General features: G+C 39.4%; 3 protein-coding genes across 10 annotated transcripts in view; 2 read left to right on the top strand and 1 right to left on the bottom strand.

Annotated features, from left to right (window-relative positions):
- The first annotated feature begins 245 nt into the window (after positions 1-245).
- Positions 246-1,739, top strand: LOC106740894. The gene is made up of 3 exons (XM_014612358.1): positions 246-257; positions 641-965; positions 1,373-1,739. The coding sequence occupies exons 1-3, from the start codon at positions 246-248 to the stop codon at positions 1,483-1,485; spliced, it is 450 nt and encodes a 149-aa protein (XP_014467844.1). The 3' UTR covers positions 1,486-1,739.
- A 148-nt stretch (positions 1,740-1,887) lies between these two features.
- Positions 1,888-20,911, bottom strand: LOC106740960 (1-phosphatidylinositol 4,5-bisphosphate phosphodiesterase-like). 7 transcript variants are annotated; one of them, XM_014612472.1, is made up of 21 exons: positions 20,655-20,911; positions 19,421-19,627; positions 11,774-11,828; positions 10,533-10,763; positions 10,360-10,419; positions 10,106-10,243; positions 9,121-9,200; positions 8,365-8,500; positions 8,184-8,284; positions 7,931-8,097; positions 7,441-7,651; positions 6,799-7,057; positions 6,326-6,526; positions 6,008-6,215; positions 5,740-5,897; positions 5,456-5,662; positions 4,836-5,208; positions 4,389-4,541; positions 4,142-4,319; positions 3,493-3,943; positions 1,888-2,747 (listed from the first exon to the last, which is right to left on the bottom strand). In XM_014612472.1, the coding sequence occupies exons 4-21, from the start codon at positions 10,701-10,703 to the stop codon at positions 2,685-2,687; spliced, it is 3,315 nt and encodes a 1,104-aa protein (XP_014467958.1). In that variant the 5' UTR covers positions 10,704-10,763; positions 11,774-11,828; positions 19,421-19,627; positions 20,655-20,911; the 3' UTR covers positions 1,888-2,684. The 7 variants fall into 7 exon arrangements, with proteins under 7 accessions (XP_014467958.1, XP_014467959.1, XP_014467960.1 ...); XM_014612473.1 differs by having other exon boundaries at positions 19,421-19,598; XM_014612474.1 differs by having other exon boundaries at positions 19,421-19,570.
- LOC106740961 overlaps positions 18,118-21,347 on the top strand; it is a 25,233-nt gene continuing 22,003 nt past the window's right edge. Inside the window, exons 1-2 of one of the 2 annotated variants that reach the window (XM_014612480.1) lie at positions 18,118-18,593; positions 18,691-19,403. In XM_014612480.1, coding sequence (XP_014467966.1) covers positions 19,320-19,403 — 84 coding nt within the window. In that variant the 5' untranslated portion in view covers positions 18,118-18,593; positions 18,691-19,319. Of the gene's footprint in view, positions 19,404-21,347 lie in introns of both variants that reach the window. The other variant, XM_014612481.1, reaches the window with a different exon arrangement.

The raw sequence follows: 21,347 nt of genomic DNA, 5'->3' as shown, positions 1-21,347 counted from the left end.
TTGAAATAGCACACACGTGCACGCTTGCGGGCGTAACCAGCTGATTTTCCCATACCCACGTACAAGCGCGCCGTATCGCGTCCACGCGAGAATCCACACCATAAAGCACGATTGTAAACATCCGTCCATGATGCATAATATTCACATGAACTTGCGTAACGTTCTGCGGCTACCGCTGTATAAAATAGGGGACCATGAGAAGAAGACCTCAGTGGGACCGACCGAGTGTTTGAAGTGGATTCATTATGAGATACTGCGTGAGTGAATGTTAGAATTTTAAAAAGTGGAACTTCAATTAATGAAACGATCCTTTAATTCAAGTCAATTGCATTCTCGAAAGGATAAAACGTTACTCAAGTCAAATGATTTTTTTTTCACATTTACGATCAATTGATTCGCGAATGAAGGGGATTCAAATATAAAATTTAAGCCGTATTTGATTTTTTCTGCCGCGAATCGCAACGAACGAACATAAAAGCAAATTAACTTGAGTAAAGAGGTTCCGCTTTACAAATGCGTTTGCACATTACTTTCATCGTTAAGACAATTAAATGGAATGAATGTAATGGAAAAAGAATAAAGCGAAGTAAAAATTATTATTTCCCACGTTAATAACGTGAAAAGTTCAATAAACAATTAGCGAAGTTTCTTCTTGACGGCTCGATATGACGAATTCCAATTTGTTACGTTCCAGTTGTATTTATTGGTAGCCGCCGTCTGCGAGGCGAAAAGAATATCGAGAGAAGTGGATTATGTACATTTTCCAAATTTCCGGACGGTTTACCACGGCCGTGGTGCTACCAGTTATCAAAACGTGCAGGTTGATAATCACGATAGTATACAAGTGCCCACGAATTATATAGATCAAGCGGAGATTCAGGATTTGGGACACACACATCACCAGGCAGTGATCGTTCCGATCGAAGAGCCTCACAATGACGTACATTTCGATGTAGCTGATTCAGGTAAATCGAAAGACAGATGTATGATAAATCGAGTCGGAATATAAAATTAATTCATTGAATGCATATAAAATATTATCATAATTTCTTTCTTCTCGCGTTATAACTACACGGAAGAAAAATATTAGCTCCCACAGCTAAAATTTAGTTTCTACAGCTAAAAACTAACTCTCATAGGTAATAATTAGTCGTCCATATGGTACAATTGAAGTTGAGTTAATTTAGCTAATTTCTTTTTGTCTCTATATCTAGTTTTTAACTCCCGTAGCTACCTTTCTTTCCGTGCGCGTTAAGAATACTTGAGGACACACAATACACACTAAGCACATAACTGCATGGCGCTAACTGAATGTTTGATAATTGTTTGAATTTTACGTGTTAACAGAAGATGATTTAATATGTTTTTTCAGAGCCTTACGAGGAATTTACCGTCGCTGATGTTGAGCTCAAATCCGACGTGCTGGAGCACTATTTCAATCACTACGACGATGAACATGACTACGATTTTCATTTGCAAAAATGATTTACAAACCATCATGCTCAGAAAAGCATTATTATTTTTCCTTCCGTTATTTCTATTAGTTAATAGGTATTAAAATCTATAATAATGAAAATCTCAGGTATTATTTAGATTTGCCGTGTATTACCAAGTAATCGATAGAAATTCAATGTAGAATATGTTTCCATGTCGTCATTAATTGCTGCGAAATTGATTATCCGTAAGCCAAAAATATAAGAAAAGAGAACTACGAAGTGATTTGCAATCTTTTTATTTCGTCTTGCTCTCTTATATTCAATATATATATATGTATATATGTATATATATATATATATATATATATATGTGTGTGTGTGTATATGTATATGTATAGGGTGATATATAATAATTTATGTAAATAACATTATTATAATGAAAACAACAACGTGGTAATCATTGTGCTAGGCTCTCGTTTAATCTTTATTTACAACCCTATGTGACCATTCGTGCGAGAGCTTCGCCCCGCCAAAGGGCGCTCCTTACGATCATGGTTGAAAATTGTACGATCTCGAGATTCTAATTCTCTAATATTCTAATCATTATCAGCAGTCACGAGAATTATCGGTTAAGTCCGACCGTGAGAGCGTCTCTCAACTCAAGGTATGTATGGTCTAGGAATCGTCACGGTAACAGCGAAAAGTTTCCTCTCGGAATTAGGCATCGACTCACAAACACAGACGACAGTTTCACACACGCACGCATATACACATTCTCCTCTTCGATAGACTTCGACAATAGTGTTAACAATCGAAAAATATTTACTTCGACGTTTATCGGGCGGTGAATGTCTCTCACCGCTTAATCAATCCCGCGATCGTTATATATACATATATATTTTATATACGAATATATACCTAATACTTGACTAGAGATCACTTTTTTAAATTTTATTGACTCCCTTAATAGTCTAGGTACTCGGACAGTATGGAGACACGAGATGTCTGTTTATATAAAAAAATACTCGGCTGAATGAATTAGAAACATTAGTGTGGTTGCTTCTGTTTGTCTCTGCTTCTCACAACGCGCGACATGCGTCGGCAGATACGAGAACGATAGCTAACGAAGCTTGATCCCAATTCCAAGTATAATTAACGATAATAGTAAATCGTCTGAAAACAGTCCTCATTGTCGTAGCACATTACTTGCTACGGAGGAGAATCGCGGAGAAACTCGGCTGACACTCGTTACACGTAGAATTCAGTCTTAGGTTCCAGTTCCATCTCCTCGTCCTTGTACATATCCATAATCTGAAACAATTGTTTGTATATATAATTAGAGCAATCATCTTGAAAAGTTATTTTATTGTTGTAACAAAGTAAATGGATGGTAACAGATGATTTCTTAAATTGATTTCTTATATCGATCAATTCTTTTTCCAACTAATTATTAAAGAGACTGACAGATAAAAATAAAAAATTACATCAGTTTAATATGATTTTAATATAACATTATCTATGCTTGATTTATTTTCAAATATATAATAAATTATAGGAAAAATAGAAGAAAAAATAATTCTTTAGAAAAAAGTTTATTAAGAAAATATATATAAATTATAATTGTTGTATAAATAAGAGAAACATAATAAATAAAATTAGTTTTATATACTTAATTAAAAAACATTAAGTTTGCTTTCACACGTAAAACAAGAAACATACCATAAATTAAATTAAATTCTTTCAATATAATTTCATATAATATCATAAATTTATTAGTTAATACATTAATTCGAGATTCTAAACTTTTATTATCGAGATAAAGCTTTGTAACGTTTCAACTTTTTAGAATCTTTTAGCGACTGACTTAATAATAACAATATAAGTGTTGTGTGCCATATATCAGTCTTGATATATAAAGGAAGTTTTTATGATTAATGTTAGATCGCAAGTTATATGTATGATTAAAACCTATGTTAATGCGATGTCTGTCTACGCAAATGCCACAAAATTACACTATCGGGAAAAATCTTAGCCTAGCGAGGGTCTGCTGCCTTACCGCGTTCATATCTTTCTGCAGCTCTTCCAACTGCTTCTCATGGATCACCTTGAGTTTCTCTTTCTCCCTATTTTGAATCATCTGAGCGACTTTACGCTCCTCCATGAACTTCTTCGTGTTGTTCTGTTGCTTTTCTCGAAGCCTGCCCTCCTTGATCCCTCGCGATTTCAGAGTCTTATCGTTCATCACCTCCCTCATGCTCTCCACCGACAATCTCGCTTGCCGTGCGTTCATGTCCTTGATCTCGCGCTCGTGCCGCGCGGTCAATTGCTTCTGCTGTGCCAACTGCGCAGTTCCACACAATTTGCACACTTGCGCCCGTCGCTCCTCCAGGTGTCCACGTACCAGATCGCGTTCTTCTCGCCGTTGTCTGTCAGCCAAACGAGACCATTGAGCGGTCTGTTCGGTAACGGCGCGACGAACGATAGAGTCCCTTGAAATCTCCGCTTTGCTGCAACAATTTTGCATTCGTCGTCAAAATTAGAGTATAGGTAGCTCTATATTTACAAGTTTGTTTTAGAAATTCTATCAAATATCAATTCTAACACACATTAGCTGTTTATTTTGATATAGACTGTTAGACAAATGTTTTTTTTTTTTACAAATGTAATAAAGAACTCGAGTTAAACGGATTGTAGAAATTACTAACTTCTTTCCTTTAATAATTTTCTCTATAGCAACGCAATGTTGCTTTTGGACCGTGAGCTTCTCCTTGTGGTGCCTCTTTCTCAACGACTCCAATTCTTTTTGTTGTTTTCGTAATACTTTTTGATAACCCTTCTCGTGTCTCAGAGTATCCAAGGTAATCGGATCGAACTTCATCTCCTCTGCAGAAACAAAATGATGTAAGTACGAATCCACCGCTCAACTGGCAATTCCCGCATCTTGCAATTTACCTCTCGGTTTAGCCGCTTCGTGATGATGAGGCGCTACAGCGTCCATATTATTCTTGCTATCGCTCTCTTCGATTCCCAAGCCGCGCATTTTATTCTGCGACATACTTTCGGTCTTCCTAAATGCTCGCGGCGCTGTCAAGGCGTCCATAAATTCTGAAAGAAATTTTAACAGCTTTGAATATAGCATTTGAATTAATGCAATTAATACGTCATTTAAGATTTTACGATAATATTGCAAATACATGTATGTATTAAGTTGAAAATAAAAAGAGTTGTAAGAATGAAGAGTTAAATTCAAGCGTGTAAAGGATGTTTTGGTAAAAAGCTTTTCTGAAATCGTACGATAATATGTATTCCGTGAGATATCCAAGCGCAATATATCTAGATATAAATCGCACTTATCTTCTTCATCGTACGATTAAAACATAACTGAGATACTGGCCGTACCTTGGAAACCGTCCGGCACGTAAATTTTAATGTCGATGTTACAAAACAGCATAGGCAGAGACATGGGAAAATTAGCTTCGGTTCGCAACGCGATGTGTCGATATCCGGCTTGCAAACCGTCCAAAGGAACGATTCTTTGCCCCAGCAGTTTGCCGTTTGACTCATCGTATACTGCGAATCTCAAAGCAGCCAAATCTGGCAGGACGACTTTCCTGAAGAGGAAAGGCTCTTCATTATAGACGGGGTTCAATCCGTTGGCAGGAACCACTCTGGTGCGAAATTCCTTACGTATCGTATCGGTTGGTAAACCGTACATTTCGACTTCCACATAAGTTCCAACTTTCTTGTCAGATAAGAACTGGCCTGCTATAACCTGTTGCAATATTGGGGTAAAAACGCATGAATAAATAAATCGTAAGTAAAGTAGACTTTTCACATAAATTCTTATTTAAATTTTCAAAAATTCGATTTATATACGACATCTAGTTTAATGGTATTGTTGAAAAACAAAATTATCTTGCATGATGTATTGAGTTTTTTTAAACGTAGATGAGAAAATGTTAAGGCATGATATCAAGTCTATCGAAACGTCTGGATTGTCGTCGAGAGGAGAAACGTACTTGAACACTGCATTGTGTGGCGATTACTCCGTCCACGGGGCTCTCAGCGAAAGGATCGAAGCTCCTGTCGGCGCGTCTCATGAAATCCGGCTTTAACAAATAGCCCGAAGAGCCGTTGTACTCGAACTTGCCTTGATTCAGTTGCATGGGTAAATCCGCGGTCTGGAAGTTCAGCGACACCATTTGGCAGCCAGCGTTCCAGAAGACCTGTTTCGCGACGATCGATTATTCAGAAACTTTCCATTCGTTACAACGCAAATTGCAGCCTCTACGAGCTTGTTTACCTGCGGCATGTAATTGGAAGAGTCAGCTCGGGTACCTTTCGGATAAATTCGGCTCATCTGCCGTTTGTTGTAATTTACGAACTCGATGGCCGACGTTTTTAAGTAGTTCAGACCAGCCGTTTCCGCGAAGGAAGACATATTGTGGTGAAGATTCTTCTCTGAAATGGCGATTCGCTTTCGTTGCATTTTCGATCGTGTGTCTCAGTTGGGTACGATGGATACGCGCGATGCTGCATTTTACTTAGAGCCGTGTGAAAATGTCGCTTACGTTCGGCAACGTCGAAGCCGGCGAATTTGACAGGTTGTGCGTAGTTGACCATGGAGGACAGCCACGGATGTACGTTGGTTGTGCTTCCAGTGTAAGGCAAAGCCGCCGCTAGCTCTATACTTTCGCCGAGACCTGGGCCGCTGCCAGACTGTTGCTGCTGAATGCCGGCCACCGCAGACGTTACCGAATCGACACCGGAATTGTCTTCCTGAGAACGAGAGGACATCGCCGTTTTACCGGAGGAGCCGCGGCCATCCAGTCTGATTGAAAGTGAAGGGGCACTACCGTCTCGAATCTGAGGACCGTAATGAAAGTTACCTTTACCGGTTGCTGTTCTACGACGGCGGCGACGGACGGCGGCGCGCTCGAGTCTTCCTTGACCTCGTCCTCGATCACGAATTGACCTTGCTTAAAGAGCTCCAATTCCTGCTTCTCGACCTCGGGCTTTAGGCGCTTGTTCTTAATGAGAATCTTGCGTTTCAGCATGCTGGGCGGCGGCAGCGGCACTCCTAGCTCCAGCTGTTTTAGTGATATCCGTGAGTGCACTTAAAACCATACGCTTGAAAGAGCCATACGATTTTGCATGATCGACTTATCGCAAGCGCAAGCGTGGGTGAACGCGGAGAAAATTATCCACGAGCACCGCGAATATTTACATCCGTTACATCGACTCGATACGTTTGGCAGGCCGAAAAGCAAGGAAACATCTAATAATTGCTCGAATGCGCGAATCGTGCTTTACAGAAACTAACATCATCGGGTGTTTTGCGATATTCGCGGCGTTAACTTACCGGATATTCCTTCAGTGGTTCCTTCAACAGTAAGTCGCCCAGTATCTCGTCACAGTACTTGGCCAATTTGTATTGCTGTTTTTTACTGCAGTGATTTTCGAAGCTAAGAATCACCGGGTATTCCGACGTGACGAAGGCCGTGTCTCTTACCGCGTATATGACGTCTTTGAATAGAATATCGGTGCACATAGCTTTGCCGTGAGTGATTATCGGCTCCTCGTCTTCCCCTTTGCCGTCCCAGCAGTCCAATTCGACGCATCTTTTAATTCGGATCGCAAGCAAAAAATAGACATATTAATCACGCTAGAAATCGTCGGTTAACAACAATAGCGCAGACGCTGTTTGCGAAAATACAAATTGCGTTAATTTCAAACTATATTGCGGTCTACTAGAAACACCGTTTTTGTCCCTCCGCGTTAGTATTAGGATATAAGAACTAATCGATAATCCGATGAGGAAGTCGACGATCGATTTGATGTCCAGATATAATATCACGCGTATTCAAATATAGACGCTGACAATCTGGCGCAATCGCCTTGGCTATCAATATTCATCAGCTATCGGCGAAATCGCCAGAACATATGCATCGGAGATCGGTTATGATCATTGTTTCAATGTCCTGCGCGCAAGAGCACACTTTACCTGCATCCGGCGAGTAGAACCTGTCTGTACATTTCGACGCTGCTCTTCCCGCCAAATTGTCGTCCGCTCAGGTACGTGTTGTGACTCGAATTGATATAGTAGTGCGCCAAGGATTGGTCCATATCCATATAAACGTCCAGTCTGTCGAGAAAAACCGGTGCGTTCTCGTCGGACATCAGGTACCTTATGAAGCCGTCTTTCGTCATTGTTCCTGAAATCGTGATCACTTCTGAAGGGAACCATCTTACATTTATATATTCGTTCCAAATTTTCTTGTCTTTCTTTTATGTTTCTGATATTTACGTAGTTTTATTATGGACGCACGAGGGCGAACTGATATACATAGAAAAGAATCTATATAGAACGTATATATATAAGAAGGAATGTATATAGAAAAGAATCCTTTCACGTATGTACACGAGGAAGGAAAAGACAAACAAGGCTAAGAAACGTTTCACCGAAGATGATTTATTTAAAATAAAGCTCTTACTTTCATTGCGAGCAACCTCGTTCTGTTCGTAATCATTGATGATCTCCATCGCCCGTTTCTCATCATAGAGGGGATAGAGAATTTCGTTCAGGGTCGGATCTCTCTGCTTCTCGTTGAGAAAAGTAATCAGTTGCTCCAGATTAATCGTGTCAGCTTTACCCTGTGTTCTGCAATGTTTAGGAGAGATACACGTGCTTGCCTTACAGCCCTTCAAAAGTTTCGTATCTCCAATACGAGGACGCAGTGTACTCACATAGATTGAAACAATTCTTCTATGTCGTTCCTTGGACATATTTTGTGATATAGCGCGTAGAAAGCGTCGAAAGTGAAGTCGTCGGGTTCTATCACGTCGTTCTGAGCATAGGAAAAGTATGTGTATTCAGTGTTTTCCTAATGGATAAAAGTGTCATCTATTTTGTCAATTGTCAAAATACCTTTCCGCTAGGTAGGCCTAAATCAGAGAGACATTGGTAAACTAGCTTTTCTGTTTTACCGGATGCGAAAGTTCTCGCGACCACTTTCACCGGAACTTTTCCATTGGGGTCCACTAACATTCTCAGTCGCATCCAGCTAAAATAGTACGAAGACACCTCTTTTATTCACCGATTCATTTTCCGAATTAATTTAAGCAATTTATTTTAACATACAAATAAGTGCGAATATACCGGCAACATATATTTTCGTCCATCTTAATCCACCGAAGCGTCATAAACTTTGTCAAGTTATTGATACAACGAAGTCTATATTAAGATCCCTTTTAAAAATAGATCCATTCAAGTTGACAGGCAAAGAATGACTTTTAATAACTTTAGTTTTACAGAGGCAAAATCTTATTTCTTTCATATTTAACTACGAATAATTAATGGTGACATTTATTACAACTAATTATCGATGGCTAGTGTAATTATCATTAACTATTAATTATTAATAATCAGTAGTTATTAATAATATCGTGGATCTTCTAAAGCACTTAGTGACACGTGTTAAAGGTTAAACTGAACAGGTCAGAAAATATCTTTTGCGTCAGACCTTAAGAAAAAGCGAAATTACATCGATATATATACACATATATCGGTCATGAAACATTAAAGGCTAATTATTCCACAGAAGTACATATTGCTAATATTTACAAACGTTAGTGCAAGCGTATATAAACACAGATGTATATATATATGCATTGGTAAACTCACTGTTTCTTCAGACACGTGAGCGGGCAAACGTTGTTCGCTTTGACGTTGTGCGTAATCGATCGAACGCCATCTAACCATACCTATGATGACATACAGAAGTGACATAATATAGTTAGTTCTTTTTGCAGGACACGCGAGAAGATGCACTAAACTATGTCACGAGAGATATATATAGTATTAAGTCAGCAATAAATATTGCCAGTCGTCGCATTGTAGCGTTGTAACTATAGTTTTCAAGTTTCAGAAAAAACCTGTTTTGCCCCATTTTTTCTGTCCCAAGGGTACAAAAATTCGTTTAGAAAAATTCATGCGTGTTCGGTTAAAATCTGTTACATTTACTTTTTTCCGTAGAAAAAGATAAAAAACCCCCCCAAAAAATTGCGAATAAAACAGACTTTTCACGAAACTTTAAAACCATAGTTGTAATTTAATTATTGATAAATAATAAGATTATTTTATAAAATCAAGAACTTGCAAATTAGAAAAATATTAAACCCTGTTAATAGTTTCAATTATTACAAAATATTATTAATATTACATAATATTACAAATTATTACCAAATAAATAATAAACGATAAGGATATTGGTAGGTAATTCTATAGTACTGGTAATAAACTAAAACACATTAAACCTATTTCCTTGCTAATGTAACAACCGATAATAAAATGTCTTTGAGAACGATAAGCGTAAGAAGCTAACGTAGCAAAACGGATATATATTAATAACGTAAACGGGGCGTTATTAGCGATAATAACCGTAAAGTTTCGTGCACAGCATAATCGCGATTACGTTCACGTGATTACGTCGGAGTCACGACAAGCGTGGCTACGCGGCATTCACTTCACTAACACCAACAATGGTGGTAATCCTAAATGTTACATCGTTATCGTATCAGACAGCCGATACTTTACTTGATCGATAAGTCTAATGACATGTGAACGGCACGTTTCCTCTATTATCGAGATTAGCGTTCGCGTGTGTTACCTTGGCTGTGGCAGAATCCGGACACACGACGTGCTGATAATTGATGTTAGTGTAATCGACACCGGAACAGATGGTGAGACTTTTTTCGTCTAACTGTTCGCCGTGCTTGCTGAACAGCTTGTCGTATAACTTCGGGTCCTGTTTGAAACACGTCCATTAATACGACGGTAAGAATGAAAAAGAGTATATGAGACTGGCTTCGATAAGTTCCAATACTATCGTCTCATTTTCGCGCAATCAAACAATTCCTTTACCTTGGGGATCCCTCCGGCCCTAATGTCGCTCACTTGACACAACTCCACAACATCGCCGTCCTGCGGAGAGGAGAAATAAGAAGAGAACAAAAACGTCCATTTTAGAATTCATGGGCACCTCGCTCCATTGTCCGAATGAACAAAAGGGCGGATGCAGCAGAAGGAAAGCTCACCTTCCCCTCGCTCTGCCAATAGATAAAGAAGCCATATTCGTCGACCTTGAACAGACAATTCAACTCGATTTCCGTGTTGTCCTTTTCCTCGGTCCAGCGATCGAACACGCAACCGCTGCGGAGCACTTCCGGCACCTCGATCTGCCAGTTGAACTCGAACTTCTTCGTCATCTCCGCGGCGTTCCGCCGACTTCCGGCAAAGTCTCAGCCCAGATACGGCGTTTCCCGGTTCTGTCAACAGGAATCGCGTTGAAAGCCTCAAAGCTCCCTTCAATGTCTTCTTTATGCTCTCTTCGATAGCATCAAATGTCTCGAAAAGGTATCTTCTGCTTCGTGTATCAAAGGCATAGAAGATCGACGTTTATGCTTCGTATATTCGTCAAGTAAATCGTAAATCGCGCGCCGATGAATTAGAATTGCTTATTCGGCCGGACTACCTTGTACGCAATGTCGTAAATGTTCAAGCTTACACATCGATGTTTATTCAACCCCTATTTATAAGTCTTACTCACACCGCGATCCTGATTAGGAAGTAAGCCGGATTTTCATAAATAACTGTCACGAACAAATGCTGAATCAATGCAAATTGGATTAAAATAAATGCTGCTTTAAGATTTGCTAAGTATGCTTATTGGAACTACCTGTTCTTCGATAAAAAAGAAAAAAAGCGGCTATGTTTAATGAATGAAACGACGGAATCTCTTCTTTACAGCGCTGCGACGTGAAATACCTCCTGATGTTAAAAATAAAAGACCTTAAAATAAAACACCTTTAGTGCAGATTAAAACGTGTAGTGTTCGTTATAGTAATTACACGGAAATTCTGAATGGCTGACGCTATATTGAATATATCGCAGCTCGAGTGCCTGGCGTTGTAAACCAAAATTTGACCATCTGGTGTGTGATGTACGTATTATTTCCGATAAGATCGTACCCGCTTATGAGTCAAGTATTCGTAAAAGAACGTTTTGTTTCAATCATCGGCTTTTCCTCTTAATAGCGGATGTCACAGATTTTGGATAATCGATAGTTCGTCACGCTACAAAGAACCTTCTAGCATCGTTGCACCGATTAACCTTTGTAGCAAACTTGCGCCAATGTAGGACGAAGCACGCGAAAAGTTGTCGAACGAAGCTAGTCATATCCAGGGAAATTTCGTTGCATCTGCACAATGTCGTAACGCTGTGGCATGACATTACAACTGGAGATATTTATCGACAATGACAGCATCGTAATACTTACAATGTTAAGAACGTCTCTTCCGGGTTGATTTGCTCATTTTAATTCGCGGCTGCGCCTGCAACGTAAAAGATTGGATTGGAAAGATTGGATTAACTTTCGAACAATTTTTAATTAAAACTTGCTGTCGCTCGTGTGTTTTCGATGACGCGAAGCTTGTTTGAAAAATGGACGCTGTCGACGATTTTATTACGGAAATATCATTACAACGAAGAGAAATCTCCCGGCGCATTTGCCGATACTTTTTAATAAAAGCTCTTGGTTGTACGTTCAAATAAATCTGCAGCCGTCGATTTTATTAACAGCAAAACGGGAGAAGCACGTGCATCTTTCTATTAAGATCATTTGTGAAATAAGTTATGATCGTGATTAAAATAACGCGAGGTCTGCATCTATGTATACGATCAATGACGTACATCCGCTACGCAAGAATTAAATATTTTAATAAATATCTATAAGTAGAATGCAATATGCCAATAACTTTATAGATGTTAGATAATCGATGAAAAATTATCGTATACGACAACTCATGTTTCGCAAATTGGTAAGTTGGATTTCGAATAAATCACAAATATTATAAACATTTTTTTTATCAGTGAGATATAAGGAAAATATAATTGTATGTAAGAAAACATAGTATTCGGACAATATATAAGTTGATAGAGATTCTTTGAAGACTATTCTATTTGAAATCTATTTCTCCCGCGTGCAAGTCTTTCTCCGAGTATGATATAGAAGTTAGAAGATATCCAGTTGTTAGTAATCGAGATAGCGCCCCTTTTCCGCATAGTTATTCCTCTCACGCCACTCCATTCTATTAACTAACGTGTTAATTATTTTTACGAGCAGATATTCCGCTTCTCTCTCAGGAATAGGTTTCGCTTCTTGATTAAATGGCTTGAACAATATATTCGTATAATCACATAACGACTTATTACGTATTACGTAATATTTAAGAAAGAGTGATGCATTAAATTCAGATAATGACTTTTTCACATTAAGTCTATTCAACTTGATGCATTTTAATTGTAACGCATATACGCTTCTCGTCATCATCGCTACTCATAACTTAAAAAGGGAAAGATAATATTATTATATAATAATCTTCTAAATATCCCTTCGTTGAGACATGTATATAAGTTAATTAAAATAGTGTAATAATCCGATTATTTCGTTGTTTATTAAAAATGTCGTGACATTATTCAAATTGAAAATGCATTAAAGTGATTGCAAAAAGCGGGGAGAAACACCGTATGACGCACCGTTCCTAAGATCTTTATTAATAAGTGACACGACATTTCGTTGTTTACGTAAAGGCCATCTAGTATGTCTTTTAACAGCCTCGATAATTTACGTAAATATCGTAACCTACGACATCTTTTAAATTAATTAAAAGTGAATCGATAAATTGTGAAGTATTGGGGAGAATGTTTTTAATACATATAAAAAGCGCAGTATATAATTTAATATACTCTCTTTTTACACGGTCATAGGTAAAAATAAGTTTTTCATATTACTTCATTTTAATAGATATCTAACATAACTGACCGGATACCCTATATTCATCCGTTGTATAACATGATACTTCGTAATTGTGCATTATTTTATCAAGAACTTTTATCACAAATGTTATTGGTATCAATATGTATATCGCCAACGGATGTGACCTGAGCTTTATCATAATTTATCTTAATTGGTACAATAGGAAATGGAAGCTGCCATATATACGTCATATTTCACACATACATATTATATACCAACACGAGAAGGCACTCACGATTAAGTACACATTTCTAAACACGGCCATAAAAATATTTGCAAAAAGCTAGACTAAAAATATTTGCAAAAAGTTAGCTCTTGTCAGCTTGCAGAAAATAACGTTGTTTACTCGACACCAAATTGCTTTCAACTAAAATTTTTCATGATGAAGAACTGACGCGATAAATAAAATATTATTTAACATATATCTGTAATGATAATATTATCATATTGACTTGTTCGATTTATCCAATGATAATATTATTAACTTGTTCTGCCACTATTTCAGTGATTATATTTTTACCGGTAGCAAAATATATATTTATATATTTTTAAGTAAGTTTGAATCTTTGCATAAAATTAATTTGAATTGCACACTTCATTATATTCACATTTCCTGTGCTGGCTATTATTATCATTGGAATGCAGTATCTACATGTATCTGGCGGTGTATCTTGAATTACACGTCAAAATAGAAGTACACGTGTATTTTTAAAAAATTTTGGCAATGTTGTTAAATCTTCTTCTGCTTCAGTAAGTTTCCATTATATTGTTTGAATTTAGAAATAAAACAGTCTTGAGTTTTAAACTATTGATAAATAGTGATCTGTGAATCTTGTCTTAATCTACGGATTTGGAGATATCTCAACCTTGGCGTTCAAGATATTTTGATTCTCTGAGAATCGAGGCTTCCGGATTTCAAATGAAGTTTATAATTGAAAATGACTTAAGTATAGAAAGATGTGGAGGAAAGCTATAAATTCTACCTCGCTGTACCTGGCAATAACGCGACACATGTAGTAACAGATCGTAAAGTTATCAGGGAGACTAAATATCACGATTGAAAAGTAAAAAACTCGGAAATAAAAAGAGGATCACATACGTTTTGGTAATAAATCACCTACTTTATTATCAAACTCGACCAAACAAAGACCAACATAAAAATTGTTTACTTAAATACACATGAAAAATTATATTCCGATACGAAAAAAAATATTCGAATTTAATCCACAACTCTGATCTACAACCTATTGAGAAAACAAATAATAGAGGAAAATATGATAGGATATGTTACGTTACTATTTCACACACGTTAGGATAGACAGATGTGCAAATATTCTGTAAGCGAATGCGCAATCTTGCTAAACCGTCCATTTGCGACATTAACCGCAACTTCCGAGAATTAACCGCATCCTCGCAGTTGCTTTTTGCTCTTGATGACGCATTTATCGTTGCCATTAGTTGCACAGGGGAAGAATTCGATTACTGTCACAGAGTAGCTTCTATAAATGATCAGCTGATCGTCGCGGTTTTGTCTCTGAAGCTTCGCATGCCGATCATTAATGATATTAGAACGTGCTTGCATTCAGCGAAATGTAATGTCCATAGAGATTCTTCAACTCCTTCTATCTCTCATAAGCGTAATGTTTACAGTTGAAATTGAATCGCGCAATTAACTACATAAACAAGAAGACACGTATCTCCAATATTACAGAGAAACTGGTCAGGAAAGTTTTAGCATAATATTCAAGCGTGTACCCAGCGTGACCGTCATTAACGAACTCTATAATCAAGCGCTGCATGTCTCGATCATTTTATTACCCTACAAAAGACGAAGGGGAATTGTTAAGTCGTCGTGTCGTGAAATTTCTTCGCGAGCTCAAGAACACGGGGATATCGTAATGCAGCCGTTATCATCGCAGAGCGCGCGTTATCGGCCACCGATATGAACAACGCAGGTACGTAAGGCATACAGAAAGCGTCTATGTAAACGTCGTGTATACACAGGTAGCATAAACAGACAGACGCTTCGAAAATATAATGTGACTCGTGCCTCTTCGGCACGATGAAGACATTTCTGGCGCCTGCCAGGCCGGGTATTCCCAAGAACCGACCGCGTTAACGGCACGTTATAACTATCGCGACTGTCCATCGTATTCCACCGGCTCGTTAACGAGGCATTGAGAGCACCGAGATGGTGAGCGAGAATGAAAACACCGTGGATAAGAAATCGGCCTGATTTTAATGGCATTCGCATCATTATAATCAGGCGTTGATAAAGGTCGCCAGCGAAATTAGTCGTCTCAAAGCTACGGTGAATTGCTGTTTAATAAAATTTACTTAATTTAATGGCAACGATCGCGAAAGCAACGACTGTAAAAGTAACAGTGAATATTCGACATAGAAATGCTAATTTGCTTATAAATCTTAGGTTTACACTTGTGGAAGTTACTAACACGTGAACGCGTATATAAACGGTTTACCAATAGATTGTGTAGTTCTTCGGGCTAGAAAATGATTTATTAGAATCGCTGTGGGGGAATTATGCCGCGTGGTCTCATCGTGTAGAACAAGAAACTTATGATTCACCGTCGCTTGCCAAACCACGGAAATATTTGTGTTTCATCTCGTGTTTCCTCCTATTTTATTATACGATTTTTCCATGCCAAGCGCGTTGCATTGTGAGTATGTTCACACAAGCGTGTATTCATATATTACCCGACACACGTTTCGTATATGTTTCTGTAAATGTTTTTAACCTTTGTACCCATAGCCTTAGGAAATTTTCAGGGATATCTGATGCTGAATTACCTATAATTATTGAATGTAATAATTTCAGATTCCAGGAGTTCAGTGCAATAACAAAGGCTGATCCGCAGTTAACGACTCGCGCATGTAAAGATGTAAATTTACATGTATATTAATATACACGTAATATAATGTGCGTATAAATTTGCTATAGAATATTAATCTTGGCTTTTAGTAGATAAATACATTTTTGTTATACGTAACACATATCGCACACGTATACGTACACATTGCTGTAATTATATATTATGTTACCATCGTGTATGACGATATTATTTCTTCTGACGCCTTCTTTTGTTTAATAATATTTATTTATGCAACGTGAATTTTTTAATATAGAAATAAAAGCTGCTCTATAATATTCGTAATTGCAACGAAAATGAGAGAATTTATTGCTATTTTCGATTGAGACGATGATAAGTTTAATATTAATTGAAGAAGCTTAACCCCTTCACTACCATTTTCTCAGCTGATCCTAAAATACCAAAAACAAGAAGTTCTCGAAAATTAATGAAAGTTTATAAAGAGGGGTTTTGATGATGTTGATAAATTTCAAGTTAAATTAAAAAAATTTTGGTCATAAATCCAAAATAGCGGCTAATGTATTAAATTTTTATCGAAATTTAATATTAGTTTGTGATAAACGTAGAAGTTTCTTTAAACTATCGAAGTATTATATTTAATTCAATTTAAAACTTTAACAAAACAAAAGATCTCGTGACAAAAATATTCGAAAATTTGGAAAAATTCTCATTAAAAGGGAAAGATCTTTATTTATTTGATATAATATCTTTTTCCATACTCACAGCTGTTATTCAAGCATAGAAAATTTCAACGCAAGAAAGAAAGCTAATCGAGCCAGGATCCACGTAATCGGTAGAAAGGCGTAAAGATATTAAGCCGCATTTGCTACGTGAGATAACTGACAGTAATTCAATTACCTAATATTATCAATAATTACACAATTTCCGGTGTTTAAGAGATTGAATTACACTGCCGCGACATTGACCGTTCAATCACTTAATACATCTAATGCCCACTTTAGAAAGAATGGAAGCAAATGAGGGTTATGACCCGACGATATGTTTATGCTACACATATACGTGTGAGCCTCGGTGTTCTAACACACATAAACATATTTTCATTGTCTTCACATTTATTTCAAATAGAATGGTCATTTCTACTTCTACACAGAAAAAAATGCTAGATTCAAGTAAATAATTATTCCGATACTTCATAGAAAAGGATCCCACATCAAATACGTGTGATTTTGGCTTTCGGTGAGATCGTTCGAAATTCTTGGATTTAATTGATATTGACCTCCTGGGCCGAAGTTTAAATGGGATCAAAGTCCGCTACAAGCTTCTATCAGAGCTACAGTTGCTGGATAACCATGAATCCTAATGACAACAGATTGTACACGTGTGCATATTTAACAAAAATGTGCAAAAATTTAATGAAACATTTAACAAAAATGTAATCAACTGTTGCGTATGAATATGTTTGTATGTGTGTGTGCGCGCGCGCGCGTGCATGCGTGCGTGTGTGTGTATATGCATGTGTCACAACACAGATAAAGACCCCACGCATACGCGCGTGCACACATACACATACACAACATATTCATATGCAACAGTTAGTATATCATTTACATACTTCTATGCGCACATGTACAATAAGTTGTCACGAGGATTCACAGCCTTCCAGAGCGAACTTCGATCCCACTTGGACTTCGGTTCAGATTAATATCTATTAAATCTCAGTAAATAAATTTTACTTGGATCAAGTAAATGTTTGACTTGGATAATTTACTTGAAGAATATTTTCCTTGGATCAAATAAATATTATTTGAACCAAGTAAAAATTTGTTAAGAGATATTGAAGTAATTATTTACTTTAATCTAGCACGTACTTTTTGTATACACTTTCTTTGTATTGTTTACAAACATTTTTGTTAGATATATAACGTAATGGAATAATGAAGTGATACTATAGCCTTTATAATTTGCACATAAAATTCATGAAGATGATAAAACGGTTCATCGTTACTAAGAGATAAGATAGTAAAATCGATGACTTCACTGGCAGGAGATAATGATATTTTAACTTTAAGGTAGCTGATAAACTAAAGCAGCACATTTTTACAATTTCTTATTGCTTCACAAACAAACAGTACCACGTGGTTACGTTATTATTAGCTGCGAATATGTTGTGACGCTCATCGATATCATCCGCACGGTGATTCCGACACAACAAATCGCCCCTGATAAAAGTTACATTATGCAATATGTTCACGGCCGTAATGCGCACAACAATACGGCGTCCGCTCGTGTGTCGTATTTGCATTCCAAGTGATTAACGGAAGAGAAATTGATTGGAAATTTGTATTATCGTGAAGATTTACGTGCACGTATCTTTTCAAAATTCAGCTAGCCGAAAGACATGGAATATTTCGAGCTAAGCCGCATAAGCTTATGTACTTATAAATATATGTATATACTTTGCAACTGGAGTACGACATGTTTAGTTATCTTTCTCACTGCGTGAATCGACAATTTTATATTTTCTTTTAGAAAAAACAACCGTTTTGTGATGCAACATTGTGCGAAATCACCGTCTAATTGGACAATCGCATTGAAGTTACCTCCGAGGAATTATTACTGCGCTTTTTGTGGTGGAAATATTCCGAGGAATACGTCGCGTTTCCACGGTAATTTTGAGAGGCAACGCTGACTCTTTTCGCGAACTCAACAAGGATACTGCGAAGAAAACAAAATACCGGGTACGATCATTTAATCATAAGCCTTGAAAGAAACTGATGAGTCCTCATGTATCAATGCTGAAACTTGCGTGCGCATACAAATCGAAGAAGCTGTTATTAATATTTATAATATTATATAAAGCTGTTATAAAAGAAATCCGGCATTCTCGGATCGATGTCTATGCCGTGTGAAAAATGGTTTATGTTAACAATGATATGTAGTTATCACCGGGAAAAAAATGTCCTTGGCTCTATCAAGTTTTTGTTTTGCTTCGCTTGTAAAATGTGTCAGTAATATCGGAGATGCAGAGGCACACACTGTAATATTCCTTAAGCGAGTCGAGTTTTATTTTGGTTGTCGCGTCAGGATTACGCGAAACGCGAGGGGCCAGGGTGACCGGCTCCGGTACTCTCGGCGAATACGGCGCAAACGGAGTGCGGATGATGGAAGACGGGATCAGGTGTCAGGGACTGATGATCGACCCGACCTGGCCACGGGAGCGAGCGAGCGAGCAAGCGAATGTCGTAAGAGAGTATGACACCTTTTCCTTCATTCTCCCTCCATCTCGCTTCGCCTCACCGAGAGCGGCGCCTCCGGGTTCCCTTGACCTCGAAAATCCCTCGGGAAGTCTGCAGTCAGGGTCGTGTCCCCCCTCCTCCTCGCACCTGTCTTATATACGCCTTATCCGCAGCTTATCTCGCGGTGATAGTAAGGCGTTGCTAATTAGCAAGTCGTCGCCTCGTAACGCCTGTCGCTTCAGCTCGCGTGTACGTGTGTCGCCGAACACGGGGACGCGTAATGTGCGTATGTTACGCGTAGTAGCACGCGTGAGCGTACGCACACGTGAACGCAGCCGTACATGTGCACGCACACGCGAACCGGTGGTTACCGGGAGAAGCGAGGGAAGTTGAAAAGGCGTAGAAAGAGAGAAAGGAAGGGGAGAAGGAAAGAGAGAGGAAGAACGCGCGCGAGCGAACGCCGCGTGATGCCTGCGAAGGTGTGCGTGTACAGTGGGTCTAGTTAATGCTCACCGAACGATCGACTTGTTCTTTTATCAAGCGTCTCTCCGCGCGCTAGATTTCGTTCCTACTATCGTAAACCACCACCACGGTGGCACGGATCGCTTTCATCTAGTTTGAGTAGTGGAAGAGAGAAAGGGGAGAGTGTTTCGTGTATAAATTACAGCTGCGGTCATCCTCGCAACGCTCCGGGTAATTAGTGCGCTAATGCAATGCTGCGCAAGGAAGAAACGATAACGCGTTCGGTACATGGCGTCCAGCTCATTCACGTTGGTACACCCTGTATGCGAAGCAGGTAGACACACGGGTGAAGCGAATTGGACGGCGCCTGCCGTCCCGATAGTCGGAGGTAGCGCTAAATACAAACGTCCTCTCGCTTCATCGATTCAAGCGGGGGGAAATTGGAGGGAAGCAAACGACGGACGTTGATATCCGTCATCACCGGGGCTGACAGTTGCGAGACGCCGCGAGTTTGAATCTTCAGCGGGAGGGCCCGCGATCGTAATTTCGCAGCGCAGGTGACATCGCTCGGTTACTCGGCGGAATCGCGAGGGAGCAGCTGTCCGGAAGTCCGACGGCAACCCGGAAGGAAGGAAGGATCGAAGGATGTCGCGCCGGTGCGCGTGTGCGTGTGACGCGTCTCGTGACCGCGCGAAGCGAGCGTCTATGACGTCGACTGTACGAGCGCGTGCGAGCGCGCTCGCACCGTCCCTCGTATGTCCGCCCGAACTCGCGCTGATGCGAAATCGGTCTTACGGCTCGATCGGTCCCCTGCCTGCCTGCGTGGAGAATTATCCGTCGGACGGCGGAGCGTCGGCCAGTGATCTCATCCTCCGCCGACGAGGCTTCGCCCACACATCAGACGAGCACACGCGCCGAACTCTCCACTCCGGGAAGGAAACGGGAAGAGCAACACCGGATACGGAGGTCTACGCGTGCGGTCTCGCGCTCCGGTGCCGGACGCCTTCCAGGAGCGGTGGAAGAAACTGACGGTGCCGCACCGTCTGTTGACAGGCAAACCAGCCGCCTGGCTCGATACCGTCTTTTTCCCCTGAGCGCATGTGCCGCCCGTTCTTCCGCCTCCACCGCGTCGGTAAGAACGGCACCTGCCGGCACCGCCGCCTCCGAGGCTGTTGCATCACGCGCGTGGAATGCACCGTCGAGAGCCGTCGTGCGGCTTCGCGCGGTTATCTAAGAATACACCTGATCCGCGCGTTTTATCACGCCGAGAGCAAACGCTGCGGTTGAACGCTTCGATATTCCGCTGGAATTTCGGCGAGCTCTGCCGCGACTGATATATAGCAGCGCTTGCGCCCAGGTAATTTCTATCGCCCGTCGAAGTTTTATAGTCGCGGATTCGAGGAGCGAGGTAGAAATGTTCTCCGCGATAATTATTATCGTGTGTCGCAATATCCGTGATAAATAGTACTATCGTTTATCAGGCTCTTT

Source organism: Dinoponera quadriceps, unplaced genomic scaffold, assembly GCF_001313825.1.
Source record: "Dinoponera quadriceps isolate SergipeBrazil2010 unplaced genomic scaffold, ASM131382v1 scaffold397, whole genome shotgun sequence".
NCBI classification, from domain to species: domain Eukaryota; kingdom Metazoa; phylum Arthropoda; class Insecta; order Hymenoptera; family Formicidae; genus Dinoponera; species Dinoponera quadriceps.
Note: the sequence above shows the minus strand (reverse complement) of the source record. Positions and strands in the feature narration are given on the sequence as shown.